The sequence below is a fragment of the Gadus chalcogrammus genome, chromosome 11 (genome assembly GCF_026213295.1).
Source record: "Gadus chalcogrammus isolate NIFS_2021 chromosome 11, NIFS_Gcha_1.0, whole genome shotgun sequence".
In the NCBI taxonomy this organism is placed as follows: domain Eukaryota; kingdom Metazoa; phylum Chordata; class Actinopteri; order Gadiformes; family Gadidae; genus Gadus; species Gadus chalcogrammus.
Genome location: NC_079422.1, coordinates 7,730,011 through 7,743,029, shown reverse-complemented (window position 1 = coordinate 7,743,029; position 13,019 = coordinate 7,730,011). Strand labels below are relative to the sequence as shown.

Here is a 13,019-nt window from a genome sequence, read left to right as displayed (position 1 = left end):
AATTTTTTTTTTTTTATAAACCCCTGGTCTCCACGTTTACCTTGGGATGCTGTTTGTAAACCTTTGCTGCTCAAAAGTAAAAAAAAAAACGGCACAGCCAGCAGTTCCCACTATTTGACATTTTGCATTCAATTTAGAAATTCGATTTGGATGTAAGATTTAGCATTTTGATTAGTGATTTATATTTAGATTTAACATATTTTAATTCAAATTTTGAATATAAGAAAAATAAAATTGCAGTGATCTTTAGAGTCATGCTTATTTGCCAAATCTTGAAGAAATTAAGAAAAGCTTGAATAAATCAGGAACAAGTGAGGCACTTTTTCTGTCAGCAAAAGTTTACAAACGGTACACCATAATTGATAAAAGCAGTGGCTATAACAGTGTTTTCCTCCCCAAAAGTTACCGTTTATTACATTTCAATGCCATGAAGCGAGGATAGACACGCTTGTATTCAGTGTGTTTGTCTTTGATTGTCCGCAGTCAACAGGGGGAGCCAGAGAGCAGCGAGGAGGAGTCAAGCAGTGGCCTGCGACCACCTAAGCCACACCCACGTTCTCTCAGGTAATAGGCAGCTGGGTTCCACAGAGACCCACAGTAATTACATCTTCACATATCGATAATGGGAATAAAACACAAAGCTTGAACACAAAACTAACAGTGAGCTGATAAACTGTACAGGCAACAGGTGCATTTGGATCATTTGCCTACTTTGTCTGATGTATCATGCAAAATACTTTATCATTGAGTTGTACATGTTCATCATGGTTGTTATTCCTTTACAGTATGGAATGCCTCAGAGACACACAGAAACCTAAGTCGAAAAAGGGTGAAAAGGGTAAGTAGCAGGACACCGTATGTGTACTATGCATACAATGTGAAAAGCATGCGTCTTACTTATTTGCGTAGTTATTTTTTTATTCAGGCTGAACCTAATAAGCATTTAGTGGGTTATCTTTAAAAACAAAATTATTTTTTTTTCTAATTTAGGCTGAACTAGCTTTTAATAGACATTGATAATACACTGTCTTTTGATTTGAGAATAACGTATTGGAACATTGTATGCATTTAGTTGTTTGCTAATAGTACATATTTTTCTGCACACCACTATTTTAAACTTAATCTCATTATTTAGCAGTGTTCCTAAGGATTGTGTACTTTCGGTTTTTCTCTCTCTTCTAGGTGAAGCAGTATGGCAAGTTTCTGATCTGGACACAGAGTACCCGTCTGTGAGAGGACGAGGGAAGAGGAGAGAAGAGCTAAAGCAAGAGGCCTCGCCACAGAAAGAGGTGGACAGAACCATGTACACGTGACCCTTCTTTTTTTATTTTATATGAGAAGGGGGAAGGCACTGGTTACTCCATCACTGTAATTGACCAAGTGTGTTCCTTATAGTCATAAGCAACAGATATAGATAATGGATTGTATTGGGTTATTATCCAATCCGTGCATTTTAATAGCTATTTGGTAACTATAGCTTCCTCTTCCATTAGATACAAAACTCATTAAATGTTTTGAACCTTTAATTTGTACGTGTTTTCCCTTGCTGCCAATAGAGATGTTTTATTAATACATTTGTGACCAGATCATAATGGGAACATTAGCTCAGCTAATGTGGATTATAAAACTGCTGTTATGTGCTACCTCATCATCTTGTATGATAATCCATTGTGATAAAATGTAATTTAACACGTTTGTACTTTTGATAAAAAAGCGGATGTACCTCGTTTGTTAATAAATGCCGATAATGACCCAACCTTTTCTCTCCAGATAATTGATGTGCTGTATTGTCTGAATCTTAGCTTTTCTAACAGGTCAGTCAACTGCAAACGCAACAACAGGGATGAGCAGGTAGACATTGCTTTTATTCACCATTTCACTTTCTGTCGATCTTGGACTTCTCAGCTGGCAGCAGACTTTTTGAGGAGTTTATGAGTTGGATTCAAGTGGGATAAAAGAAGCAAGGAAGAGATTGGAGAAGAGGGACAAGATGAAGGAGGAGGGGAGCGTTGTACTCAATCTGCTTGGCCAGTTCAGGGGTTGGCATCCAGTGTGGTTTGGATCCAGGAGAGGAACTCGTACACCTTGACGTACACGCCGGGGTAGTTGGGCTCAGCGCAGCCCTGTCCCCAGGACACCAGACCGGTGAGCACTCCCTCACACACCAGTGGGCTTCCAGAGTCCCCCTGTGAGGGAGAGGGAGAGGTAGAAACAGGCAGGAGGACGGGGGTGAACATGGACTTGGTGTACAAGACAGACTGCAGACCGTTGATGGGCAGTGTCCAAAATCATTCCCAATGTAAGGCTGTATTTGGATCATCACTAATTCATCCTGCTGTCCTAAATCAAGTGCTGTCTGATTGTAGAAATCTGGTAGCCTGTATAGTGCACTACTACTTAAAACAGCAATATGTACGATTGACCCCCACAGCTAGTAGGCGGCACGTAACTCGGCTGGCTGGGTGGCTGGGTGGGAGGGGATTTGGGAGTGTCAATAGTAGGTTTCTTGTAAACAAAGAGAGAGGTTCATTTGTAGAATATATCAGTTATAGGATGGGATTTTATTGATAATATTATTGAATCACTATTGATCAACATTGACAACAGTTATGTCAAGATAATTCATAGCTACAAGCTATTATAAATGTAATGTAATCCAGCTTTAATGCCCCTAATGCACTGTCCAACAAAGTATACAAGCTATGTACACTCTTCACTAGACTAGCGTAGGGCAGGAAAGTCTCCCAGCCAAACGCTTCTGGGTTCAAACCCATAGCCAAACTGCTCCTTGTGCCCCTGTTTGTGTGTCCATCCTGATGTATAAGAGACAGATCCGCCTACCTATTGGACTGTGCCAACTGATAGGATGATGATCCATAGAGCATCTGGATGGCTGACCCATGTGTGATGTCACTACAGGCTTGTTCTTTAAATTACCTGTGGTGGCTAATCAACGTCAAAACCGCTGGTTGAAATGGGGGCCTCATAAAATTACATGTATAGTGCACATAATTAAAAAAATAACTGAATAAATTTGGAAAAAAATACATGCGTCCGTTTAATTCATTGACTAGTAAATAGTAAATCTCACGTTGCAAACGTCCCTGCCCCCATCCATGAATCCGACGCACATCATCCTGGGGGTGATCATGCCCGGGTAGGAGGCCTCGCAGGCAACTGGCTCCACGATGGGCACGTCCAGACACTGCAGCCTGGTGGGCAGGTTCACTATTGAAGGAAGCACAGCATTAGCTTCGTTCACTCCTCAGTCTGGACAAAACAAGCAGCAAGATTAGTTTTTTTTCCGAAAACATGTCCCAGTCTGGTTAAAGCTGGTGTGGTAAGCTCACCCTCTCCACCCATGGCCATGTTGCCCCAGCCAGACACGGAGCAGAGCATGCCCCCGTCAGGGAGGCCCGTGGGCAGGGAGATGGGGGCCACTGACTGGGTCACCTCCACGGGATGGTACAGCTTGATCATCATCATGTCGTAGTCCAGCGTCTGGTAGTCATACCTGCCATCAGAGAGAACAGCGATGGGAAGATGTTGGCGGCAGGGTTTATGTAGTGGCTAGTATGGTCCGGCTCCCAGTGTGAAGGTACAAGGTCGGACCTCAATCCCCCAATGTCTGCAGCTTAACCTGGCACTAAAGACCGAGAGTCTTCACCCTCGATATGCTCCGATATAGCCTACATATTAGTTCACTGTAAGTCACTTTTTATACAATCTAAATGTTAGGGCTGGATAGTGTTTCATATTTTCAATACCAAGACAATGGTTTCTGTTCCAAAACCGAATCAATACTTTTGGAGCAAAATAAATACAGTGCAAACACATTTTTGTTTGCAGGCAGCTGTGGTTCCATTTCATTTAGTTCATCACCTCTCACCGATAAATATATTATACATATTTATATTTATCTATTTTTATCTTTTTGATTTTATTATTCATTTTATTTTATTGTTTTGTTTTTGTTTATGTTTAGGTTCATGTGTGACTGAGTTGACTCACAGCTCATGCCAGAAGATGGTATTCGTCTTCACGAGCTGCTCAGTGCCCTCAAACACACGCAGATCGTGCTCCCCAAGCATCACCTGCATGTAGTAGGGACTGGTGAGAGAAAGAGAGAGAGAGAGAGAGAGAGAGAGAGAGAGAGAGAGAGAGAGAGAGAGAGAGGAGAAAAAAGTAACCAGTAAATGCCGGTTCAAAATCATCGACAAGAATTCTTGCCTTGCCCAAAATAGCAGTCATACTCACTTGTACCAGCAGTGGGCAACAGAAAGCACCCACTGGTCGTTGATTAGCACGCCGCCGCAGAAGTGGTATCCGTAGTTCAGGGAGGCCATGAAGGGACGGGAGTTAGGCTCACATTCGTGTCCTCCGACGATCTTCCCTACATCACGGGGCACTGCCGCTGTACGACACATCGGAAAGTCAGGACCATACAGACAATTCATACATATCTTAATTTAAAAAAACATCTGTGTTTGTGTGTGGATTTGTATCTGTAGACGTTTGTGTGTTGCCTATCTGTATGTGTTTGTGTCTGCATGGGTATACCTGGGAGTTTACCTCTATTTATCAGTGTGTGTGTGTGTGTGTGTGTGTGTGTGTGTGTGTGTGTCTCTGTCTGTCTGTCTGTCTGTCTGTCGGTCTGTCGGTCGGTCTGTCGGTCGGTCGGTCGGTCGGTCGGTCGGTCGGTCGGTCGGTCGGTCGGTCGGTCGGTCGGTCGGTCGGTCGGTCGGTCGGTCGGTCGGTCGGTCGGTCGGTCGGTCGGTCGGTCGGTCGGTCGGTCGGTCGGTCGGTCGGTCGGTCGGTCGGTCGGTCGGTCGGTCGGTCGGTCGGTCGGTCGGTCGGTCGGTCGGTCGGTCGGTCGGTCGGTCGGTCGGTCGGTCGGTCGGTCGGTCGGTCGGTCGGTCGGTCGGTCGGTCGGTCGGTCGGTCGGTCGGTCGGTCGGTCGGTCGGTCGGTCGGTCGGTCGGTCGGTCGGTCGGTCGGTCGGTCGGTCGGTCGGTCGGTCGGTCGGTCGGTCGGTCGGTCGGTCGGTCGGTCGGTCGGTCGGTCGGTCGGTCGGTCGGTCGGTCGGTCGGTCGGTCGGTCGGTCGGTCGGTCGGTCGGTCGGTCGGTCGGTCGGGAGTTTACCAGCAGCAGCACCCAGCAGCATTAGCAGAGCCAGTCCAATCATGGTGTTGCTCGGGTACGGTGAAGCGTCAGGAGTCCCCAGGCCTCTCCATGGCCTGTATTTATATCCTGCCAGCCTCGGACACCCTCTCAGGATACCCCCTCCACCCACAAAAAAGTGGGGGGAGGGGGTAACACTATTCCCATTATCGGCCCTCTTATCATGCCCCAATGCTCGCATCTGTTGGCTAATACCCCTTCACACACACACAGACACACATTTGTGCTTTGTGAATCTTCCATGCAGATTCAAGGCCCTCCTTTGAATGATTAAATCATGGTTGGCAGGACAGAGCGTGAAAAGTTTATCTTGTTTGTGTGTGTGCTGGAAAGTTTTTTCAAAATAAAAAATGAAATGATAAATATAATATAATTAACGCCTGATTCTTTGTGGCTGGCGTTCGTATTCATATATTCATGTCAACGTATTTTCTCATGTCAGTTGCATTTCAAGGTTTGAATGTTTAAAAGACTTTCCATCGCTCATGTAGGATGTCCTTGCGCATCTGCCAAGAGATGAGACGTGCCAGGAGATGATGCCATGAGAAAACATTCACCTGCAGACTTGGCACAGGGAATAAAAAAAACGTGTTTTGGAGACGGCACATACTTGCATTACAATAGCAACTATTCATCACTCAATCATTTCATGTTATTTTATTCTGAGAATGGGTCCTCTATTCTTTGTGGAAAGATTAAAGAGATTTTTATTTGTGTTATTTCCACTGTGTGTATGGTTGTGTGTGTCTCAGTTTGTTCAATAGACTATATAACATCGTTCAAAACATTTTGCATCAACAAAACACATGTAGAACTACTTCACTGCTTAAAAGAAATTCCAGTTATAGAGCAGGTCGGGCGGAGATGTGTGTGTGTGTGTGTGTGTGTGTGTGTGTGTGTATGTGTGTATGTGAGTGTGTGTGTGTGCGAGTGTTTGTGTGAGCAGGAGAAACAAGCAGATGCTCAACTGGTGGGGTGGGGGATGGAGGGGAGATCACGTGAGGCCAGCCTCACTCATGCACCATTGGGGGTTCCTGGCGACAGAGGGGCAGCGGGTATAAAAGCTGAGGGTACCATCGTGCTCATGTCCAGACTGGCTGCAGGAAGACTCCGACAACATGATCCCCCTGATTGTTCTCGCACTCCTTGGTGCCGCAGGTAACACACAAAACAGGTCTAAACGAGCGTGTGCGTTCACACAGCCCCACACACACACACACACACACACGTTACTACTACAAACTTTTTAAAATGTCTCTATATCTGTTCTTTTAAGACCTGTTCTCATCTCTCCCCTGTCAGCTGCAGCCCCCATGGAAGACAAGATTGTGGGAGGCTACCAGTGTGAGGCCCACTCCCAGGCCCACCAGGTGTCTCTGAACCTGGGCTACCACTACTGTGGAGGCTCCCTCATCAACGACGGCTGGATCATCTCTGCTGCCCACTGCTGGCAGAAGTCAGTATTACACTTCAGTTCATAGAGTGCACTTCAGTCCTTTTATTCATTCTGGACCTAGAAAAATGTGTCTGGGAGTCAAACATCCTAAATATTAGACTATACGTGTCCCTTAATATACTTGCATTGCAAAAAAAAGCATTTGACAGAAAAAAAAATATTTGGTCCATTCTCCCTTAATACATCTTCTTTCATTACTTCTCTTCTCAAAGTATTGTCTTTTAATGATTTCCCTTTAAATGTATTTTAAATGAGATTGCTGTCCGTGAAAGGCCTTTGTGTTTGAAGGGTGCTATTTAAATAAACTCTTGCCTGGTCTTCACCCCTTCACCCCTCTCTAAGCCCGTATTCCCAGATCGCCATCTTGGGCGAGAACCACATCTGGCAGTACGAGGGGACAGAGCAGTACATGTCGGTGGACGCCATCTATTGGCACCAGAGCTATGACTACAGGACGCTGGACTACGACATCATGCTGATGAGGCTGACCCAACCTGCCATGCTCAACCAGTACGTCAAGCCTGTGGCCCTGCCCACCGCCTGCCCCGTGGCTGGGGACCAGTGTGTCGTGTCTGGATGGGGGAACATCTACTCCGACAGCGGCAAGTGGAAACAAATTGCATACGGATGATACATAATTATCATATCATCACTGGAATCCAAGGCTGAGCTCAATTTACATTGGCGTAATAAAAAAATATTCAAGTGATGCACACGCTTCTATGTAATCTAATCTAATGTGCATCAGTGGTATTTCATAGGTGACATCAAAGATAGTGGCCATTGACTGACCTAACTCCATAACCCCTTCTTCTTTTGTAGTGTTCAACCCGTTTTACCTGCAGTGTCTGGACCTCCCCATCCTGTCTGCGGAAGACTGCAGCAACTCGTACCCCGGCATGATCACTGAGCGCATGGTGTGTGCTGGATTCCTGGAGGGAGGAAAGGATTCCTGTCAGGTATTTCTTCAAAAGACGAACCAGTCAACACCCAGTAGATGATGCCAAAGCATTCAATGGATAGAACGTACCAAAAAGTGATTTGATTATCAATAATATTCTCTCTTCTGCGCTTTCTCCTCTATTTTCCACTTTCTGATCCACTCCTCTGCTCCTGGCCCTCCTGTCTTCTACTCCTTTTATTCTTCACTCTCTCATCTGCTCCTCCCCTCACCTCCTGCCTCTCCTCCCTGCTCCTCCTCTTCTCCTCTATGGTCCTCTCCCTGCTCCTCCTCTACTCCTCTATGGTCCTCTCCCTGCTCCTCCTCTTCTCCTCTACTCCTCTATGGTCCTCTCCCTGCTCCTCCTCTACTCCTCTATGGTCCGCTCCCTGCTCCTCCTCTACTCCTCTATGGTCCTCTCCCTGCTCCTCCTCTACTCCTCCTCTACTCCTCTATGGTCCGCTCCCTGCTCCTCCTCTACTCCTCTATGGTCCTCTCCCTGCTCCTCCTCTACTCCTCTATGGTCCTCTCCCTGCTCCTCCTCTACTCCTCTATGGTCCTCTCCCTGCTCCTCCTCTACTCCTCCTCTACTCCTCTATGGTCCTCTCCCTGCTCCTCCTCTACTCCTCCTCTACTCCTCTATGGTCCTCTCCCTGCTCCTCCTCTACTCCTCTATGGTCCTCTCCCTGCTCCTCCTCTACTCCTCTATGGTCCTCTCCCTGCTCCTCCTCTACTCCTCTATGGTCCTCTCCCTGCTCCTCCTCTCCTCCTCTACTCCTCTATGGTCCTCTCCCTGCTACTCCTCTCCTCCTCTATTGTCCTCTCCCTGCTCCCATCCACTCTACTCAGGGGGACTCTGGCGGCCCTCTGGTGTGCAACGGGGAGCTGCAGGGCATCGTGTCCTGGGGCCAAGGCTGTGCCCAGCCCAACTTCCCCGGGGTCTACACCAAGGTCTGCACCCTGATGCCCTGGATCAATGAGATCCTCACCAACTACAGCTAGCCTGCTAGCATCCACACAAAATGTCACAGCTGGGAGAGAGACAAAAGAGAGAGAAAGATACAACCTGTGGTATCGAAACTGCCTAACCAAATACAGCAGCTTCACTGACAAAAAGAGGGAAAAAGAGATGGGAACGAAGTGAAGAGAGAATGACAAAGCATGGAATCTGGATCAATCAATAAAATAACAACAATAAACAGCTCTGTGGCTCATTTCCTCCCCTCCTAAATATCTCTGAAGATCATTAGAAAAGATGGTGTACAAAGCTCTGAGATGATATCGGTGGCTGCATTTCAACAACATTGACGTTATCATCATCATCATCATTAGTTTAACGAAAGACAATTAGAGCAGGATTACCTGGTCGACATACATGTACTAATACTGAAAAGAGCATCGACCTCCTAACAAGAAAATAAGAGCCTTTCCTTCAACAAACAATCTACCTTTGCTCTATTCAAGGTCAGACTGCAATATTAATTTCAGTCACTTTAGTTCTTCAGTCACTTTATCTGTGAGGAACTTTCTACTGACAAGAGAAAGTGCTCTTGCGTAATTCATTTGATCATCATTTGTAATATAAACTGACCTTTGAAGACCTTCAACTTAGAAATGTATCACGTAAAATGCCTATTGGGAGATGGAAAGCAAAATTCTCGTTGGCACCATGTTAGAGGCTTCTCTAAAAAACAGTTGATATTCGTCTGTAAAGCATGAAATGATAGTCATTTGGAGCCAGAGGTATATTCAAGAGATGATACGAAGAATGAGCAAAGTCATCATTAATGATAAAGTTTAATAAATAGATAAATCATGGAAACTGAGCATTAATACCAACCAAACATTTCGACGATAGGTTGAAGATCGAGGTCATATGGACATCTTGTTATGACGTGACCGATTTTCGACCAACTCCAATTTCGCCTTATGTTACATAAGAACTAGATTATATGTAAATTATATATATTATACCAATATTATAAAATCAAGGCCAAACAAACATTTATAAAAACTTATCGCAGGAAGCTGTCTGGACGACATAAGGTCAGGACGAGACCTGTTTTTGACCAACTTCAAATTTGGCATATGGTGAACCGTACATATTATACATATTTTATAAAATAAACGGCCAAAAAACATATTAAAAACTGGTCTGGAAGGCTGTCTGGGCGTAATCACGTCAAGAAGTGACCCATATTCGACCACTTCCTATTTCGCCGTTTGTTGAATAAGGATGACTAGGTATTGGGAACATTAGGTACAGATTATACATAGATTATATATATATATATATATATATACATATATATATATATTGTTATTTTATTGATTGCACCTAGTTTATATTTTTTGGTTGCACATTTTTTACCTGGTCACTTTGCACTTTAATAAAGAAATAAAACACAGTTAAAGTTTTGCAAAATTGTTGATGTTTATTTACCCAAGTTGCTTAAGCAAGTTTATAAGCATCATTGTCCAAGTGTGCCACGGGACACAATGTCGGCCTGCCATGGCACAGCTCCTTCTGGCGACAAAAAGAATATCATCAAATCCATCCGTAAAGCAAACGCAGCTTTGCTGGAACAACTCCTGGACATCTCTGCAGGATTTACGGGCGTCAGGTTTGCATCTCCAGACACCACTCTGCGCCACTCACCAGGCTGTAAAGATCCAGCAGAGTCTGTGTCCGTAAATTGCGGTGGTGCATAGCAGCTTTCTGGTGCATTCACCACAGCTGTGTAGGACAGTTGTGTAGCACAACACACTCCTTGGCGACATCCACATCCTTGTCAGGTCCGAACTCAATCACCTGGCCCAGAATTCGTCAGCGCGCTGCCATGATCCCAAAGGTGTTTTCAATGACCCGTCTGGCTCTGGAGAGGCGGTAATTGAAGGTCTGCTTCTCTATTCCCAATAGCGTCCCGTGTTAAGCTTGTGATTGTGTGTTAAGAACAGTCCCAAATATTTGACTTGACACGAAAGACAGAATGCAGCACAGTCATGAGTGTGTGTGGAATATTAGTATAGTTTGTTACATAACTGGAAAGGGGTGCATGATATTGTTGTGCAGGGGGAAGGCAGCATCAGCAATAATCAGGTGAGGGGCCTCGGCCCTGGACCCAGGAATAATAGCTGGCGGGGGCAGATTCAGCTAATGTTCGAGCAACATTGCTCCAAATATGTTGCGCTGGAAAATAGCTATTGGTTTAAAGGATGTACAGACCACCTCTGCTGTTGTCTCCTCTGTCGACTTTGTCGCATCAACATGTGCAATAGCAATATTGTTTGCTCGGTTTCGATCAGATCCAACTCCAACCTCAGTCCCTCTCTCTCGGTCGCCATCGTTCACTGTGATGGGCAAAGCCGGAAGATATGAGTCTTGAGTGGTCGGTCAGTCTTTACAAAAAACATAGCGCCCCTACCGTTGCGACAAATTGCATAGTGACGCGTAAAAACAAAACACAGAACCATAAAGGTTCACGACTACGTCGAAGCAATTACCAATTCATCCTGTTGTACGAATTGTATGTGTGTGTGTGTGTGTGTGTGTGTGATTACACACACTGTAACGCAAGTGTTGTACACTTCCTTGTTATTTGGATTACCGTTCTGCTGTTGGTGTTGTGGCGCATATAGTTGGTTCTTTGACGTCGATGGTATTTCTATAACAAGACTGTAGTTGGAGTTATCTCAGCCATCTATGAGCCCCGCTGACCGCCGCACGCTGCCGCGAGGCACCACCACCAGAAAGCACCACCGCCGCGAAGCACCACCGCAGCAAAGCACCACCGCCGCGAAGCACCACCGCCTGGCAGCGGGCAGCGGGCAGCGGGCAGCGGGCAGCGGGCAGCCGGCAGCCGGCAGCCGGCTGCAGCGGGCAGTGCGGCAGCGTGCGGTTCAGTCTACTTCAGATTGATGTGGAAGTGGAAGAGCCAGAGACGTTTACAGAACACGGCCGTGTGCGCCTTGCAATTGCGATACATCCACTGTAAACAGAGCGCATGGTACCGTGGCCGCATGCTGCTCAGGGCCACACCCCCACTCTCCTCCTTGACCCGCCTCTCTCCTCCTCATTTGCATTAAAGCTACAGACACCGAAACGGCGCGTTTGGGGAAAGCTCAATGTACAACTGGCTCGTAGTGGCTGTAATTCTGCACCTCGGCTGAGTTTCGGGAACGTCTTCAAATACTGTGTTAGGGGCCCACTAATATCTATATTAAAGCATCCATAAAGTAGCATGCCATGGGACATTAAAGCAAGAGGCCTCGCCACAAAAAGAGGTGGACAGTACCATGGCCATGTGACCAGTTTTGATGTATATATATATTCTTTTTTATGAAATTGCTCAAAGATCATGGTCGTTAATATCGGGATTAATATCGGGATGCCCATTCCATCATGGTAAAGGCGCTTCACATAAGCTTTACATACGAAGGGGGAATGTGCTGGTTAGTCAATCACCATCATTTAAGTGTGATCCTTATTTTAGCAAGTCCATTACTACACGCCATCTAGCTGTCTGCCACACTCCAGCCAGGTGACTTGTGGGCTCCCCCAGATAAAGGACGCAGAGTGCTGGTGTTGAAAATCTGGTTTATCGGCACGGGTGCTCCTCTGCCATCCTGGAGATCTCCCAGAGTGTGTGTGGAGATGGCTAGTTTAACCTATGCAAACCGATCACTCAATGTGCAACAGGAGTGCAGCCTCACCCAGCCCCAGAGTTCAATGAGACTCCACCAGGTAAGGCTGCTTAAACCAGCCATCATCCACACACTCCCACACTTATGGTTAAGAGATAATGGATTTTATTTGGTGTTCATCCAATCTGTGTATTTGAATTGCCATATTGTTACTGTAGCTCACTCCTCCATTGGATACAGAACTCATTCAAATGTTTAAGTGGTGTAGTGTTTCCCTTGTGGCCAAAAGAGATGGGTTTTAAAGGCCCACTATGCAACTTTTTTAGCCAAAATTACATTAAGTATGCAGGTTGAGAGTTATGCTGATGGTTCTGCATCCATTTCTGGGTCGATTGGTGGGTGTGTCATTTTCCCATGTGGCCTCTCCAGTGAAAAAGCGCACATGCAACTTGATGTGTTCGGACCGAGCGCTTCCGGATGTGACGCGGCGGAAGTATCCTCGAAAATGTAGTCAGATTGTAGTTTCGAAAATGCTTTACGGCACAGACACACACCCAAACATGGCACCGGCTAGATATAAACAGCCAGTTGCGAGGCAATTTTGCTTGATTTACCTTAATATAACAGGCTAGGAGTCATTGCGATGGTTCCATTATACATTTTTGTTCGATTGTTCGTTGTTTCAACTCCCCCTTGCGCATCTTGGCGGAGAAAATGAATATGTTTCTGCCGGCGAACCGCCGCCCACTCTCGCGGGAGTCTCGGGTCTCGCGAAGTAACGAATTGCTTTGCGGCACAG

At 45.9% G+C, this 13,019-nt stretch overlaps 3 protein-coding genes across 4 annotated transcripts in view; 2 read left to right on the top strand and 1 right to left on the bottom strand.

Annotated features, from left to right (window-relative positions):
• The window catches only part of cblc (Cbl proto-oncogene C, E3 ubiquitin protein ligase), a 14,724-nt gene extending 11,087 nt beyond the window's left edge, over positions 1 to 3,637 (top strand). The window contains exons 11-14 of one of the 2 annotated variants that reach the window (XR_008896874.1): positions 484 to 564; positions 786 to 838; positions 1,183 to 1,814; positions 1,906 to 3,637. Coding sequence is in view for 1 of the 2 variants with exons in the window: in XM_056601346.1 (XP_056457321.1) it covers positions 484 to 564; positions 786 to 838; positions 1,183 to 1,313 (265 nt within the window). In the remaining variant the exon portion in view is untranslated. Of the gene's footprint in view, positions 1 to 483; positions 565 to 785; positions 839 to 1,182 lie in introns of both variants that reach the window. The other variant, XM_056601346.1, reaches the window with a different exon arrangement.
• On the bottom strand, positions 1,838 to 5,201 carry LOC130391289 (trypsin-like). The gene is made up of 6 exons (XM_056601349.1): positions 5,142 to 5,201; positions 4,258 to 4,414; positions 4,012 to 4,110; positions 3,351 to 3,514; positions 3,092 to 3,228; positions 1,838 to 2,186 (listed from the first exon to the last, which is right to left on the bottom strand). Exons 1-6 carry the CDS (start codon positions 5,182 to 5,184, stop codon positions 2,034 to 2,036), a joined length of 753 nt encoding a protein of 250 aa, XP_056457324.1. The 5' UTR covers positions 5,185 to 5,201; the 3' UTR covers positions 1,838 to 2,033.
• Positions 5,202 to 6,283: 1,082 nt separating this feature from the next.
• Positions 6,284 to 8,771, top strand: LOC130391292 (trypsin-2-like). The gene is made up of 5 exons (XM_056601352.1): positions 6,284 to 6,338; positions 6,483 to 6,636; positions 6,979 to 7,238; positions 7,459 to 7,595; positions 8,426 to 8,771. Exons 1-5 carry the CDS (start codon positions 6,299 to 6,301, stop codon positions 8,576 to 8,578), a joined length of 744 nt encoding a protein of 247 aa, XP_056457327.1. The 5' UTR covers positions 6,284 to 6,298; the 3' UTR covers positions 8,579 to 8,771.
• The last annotated feature ends 4,248 nt before the right edge of the window (positions 8,772 to 13,019 follow it).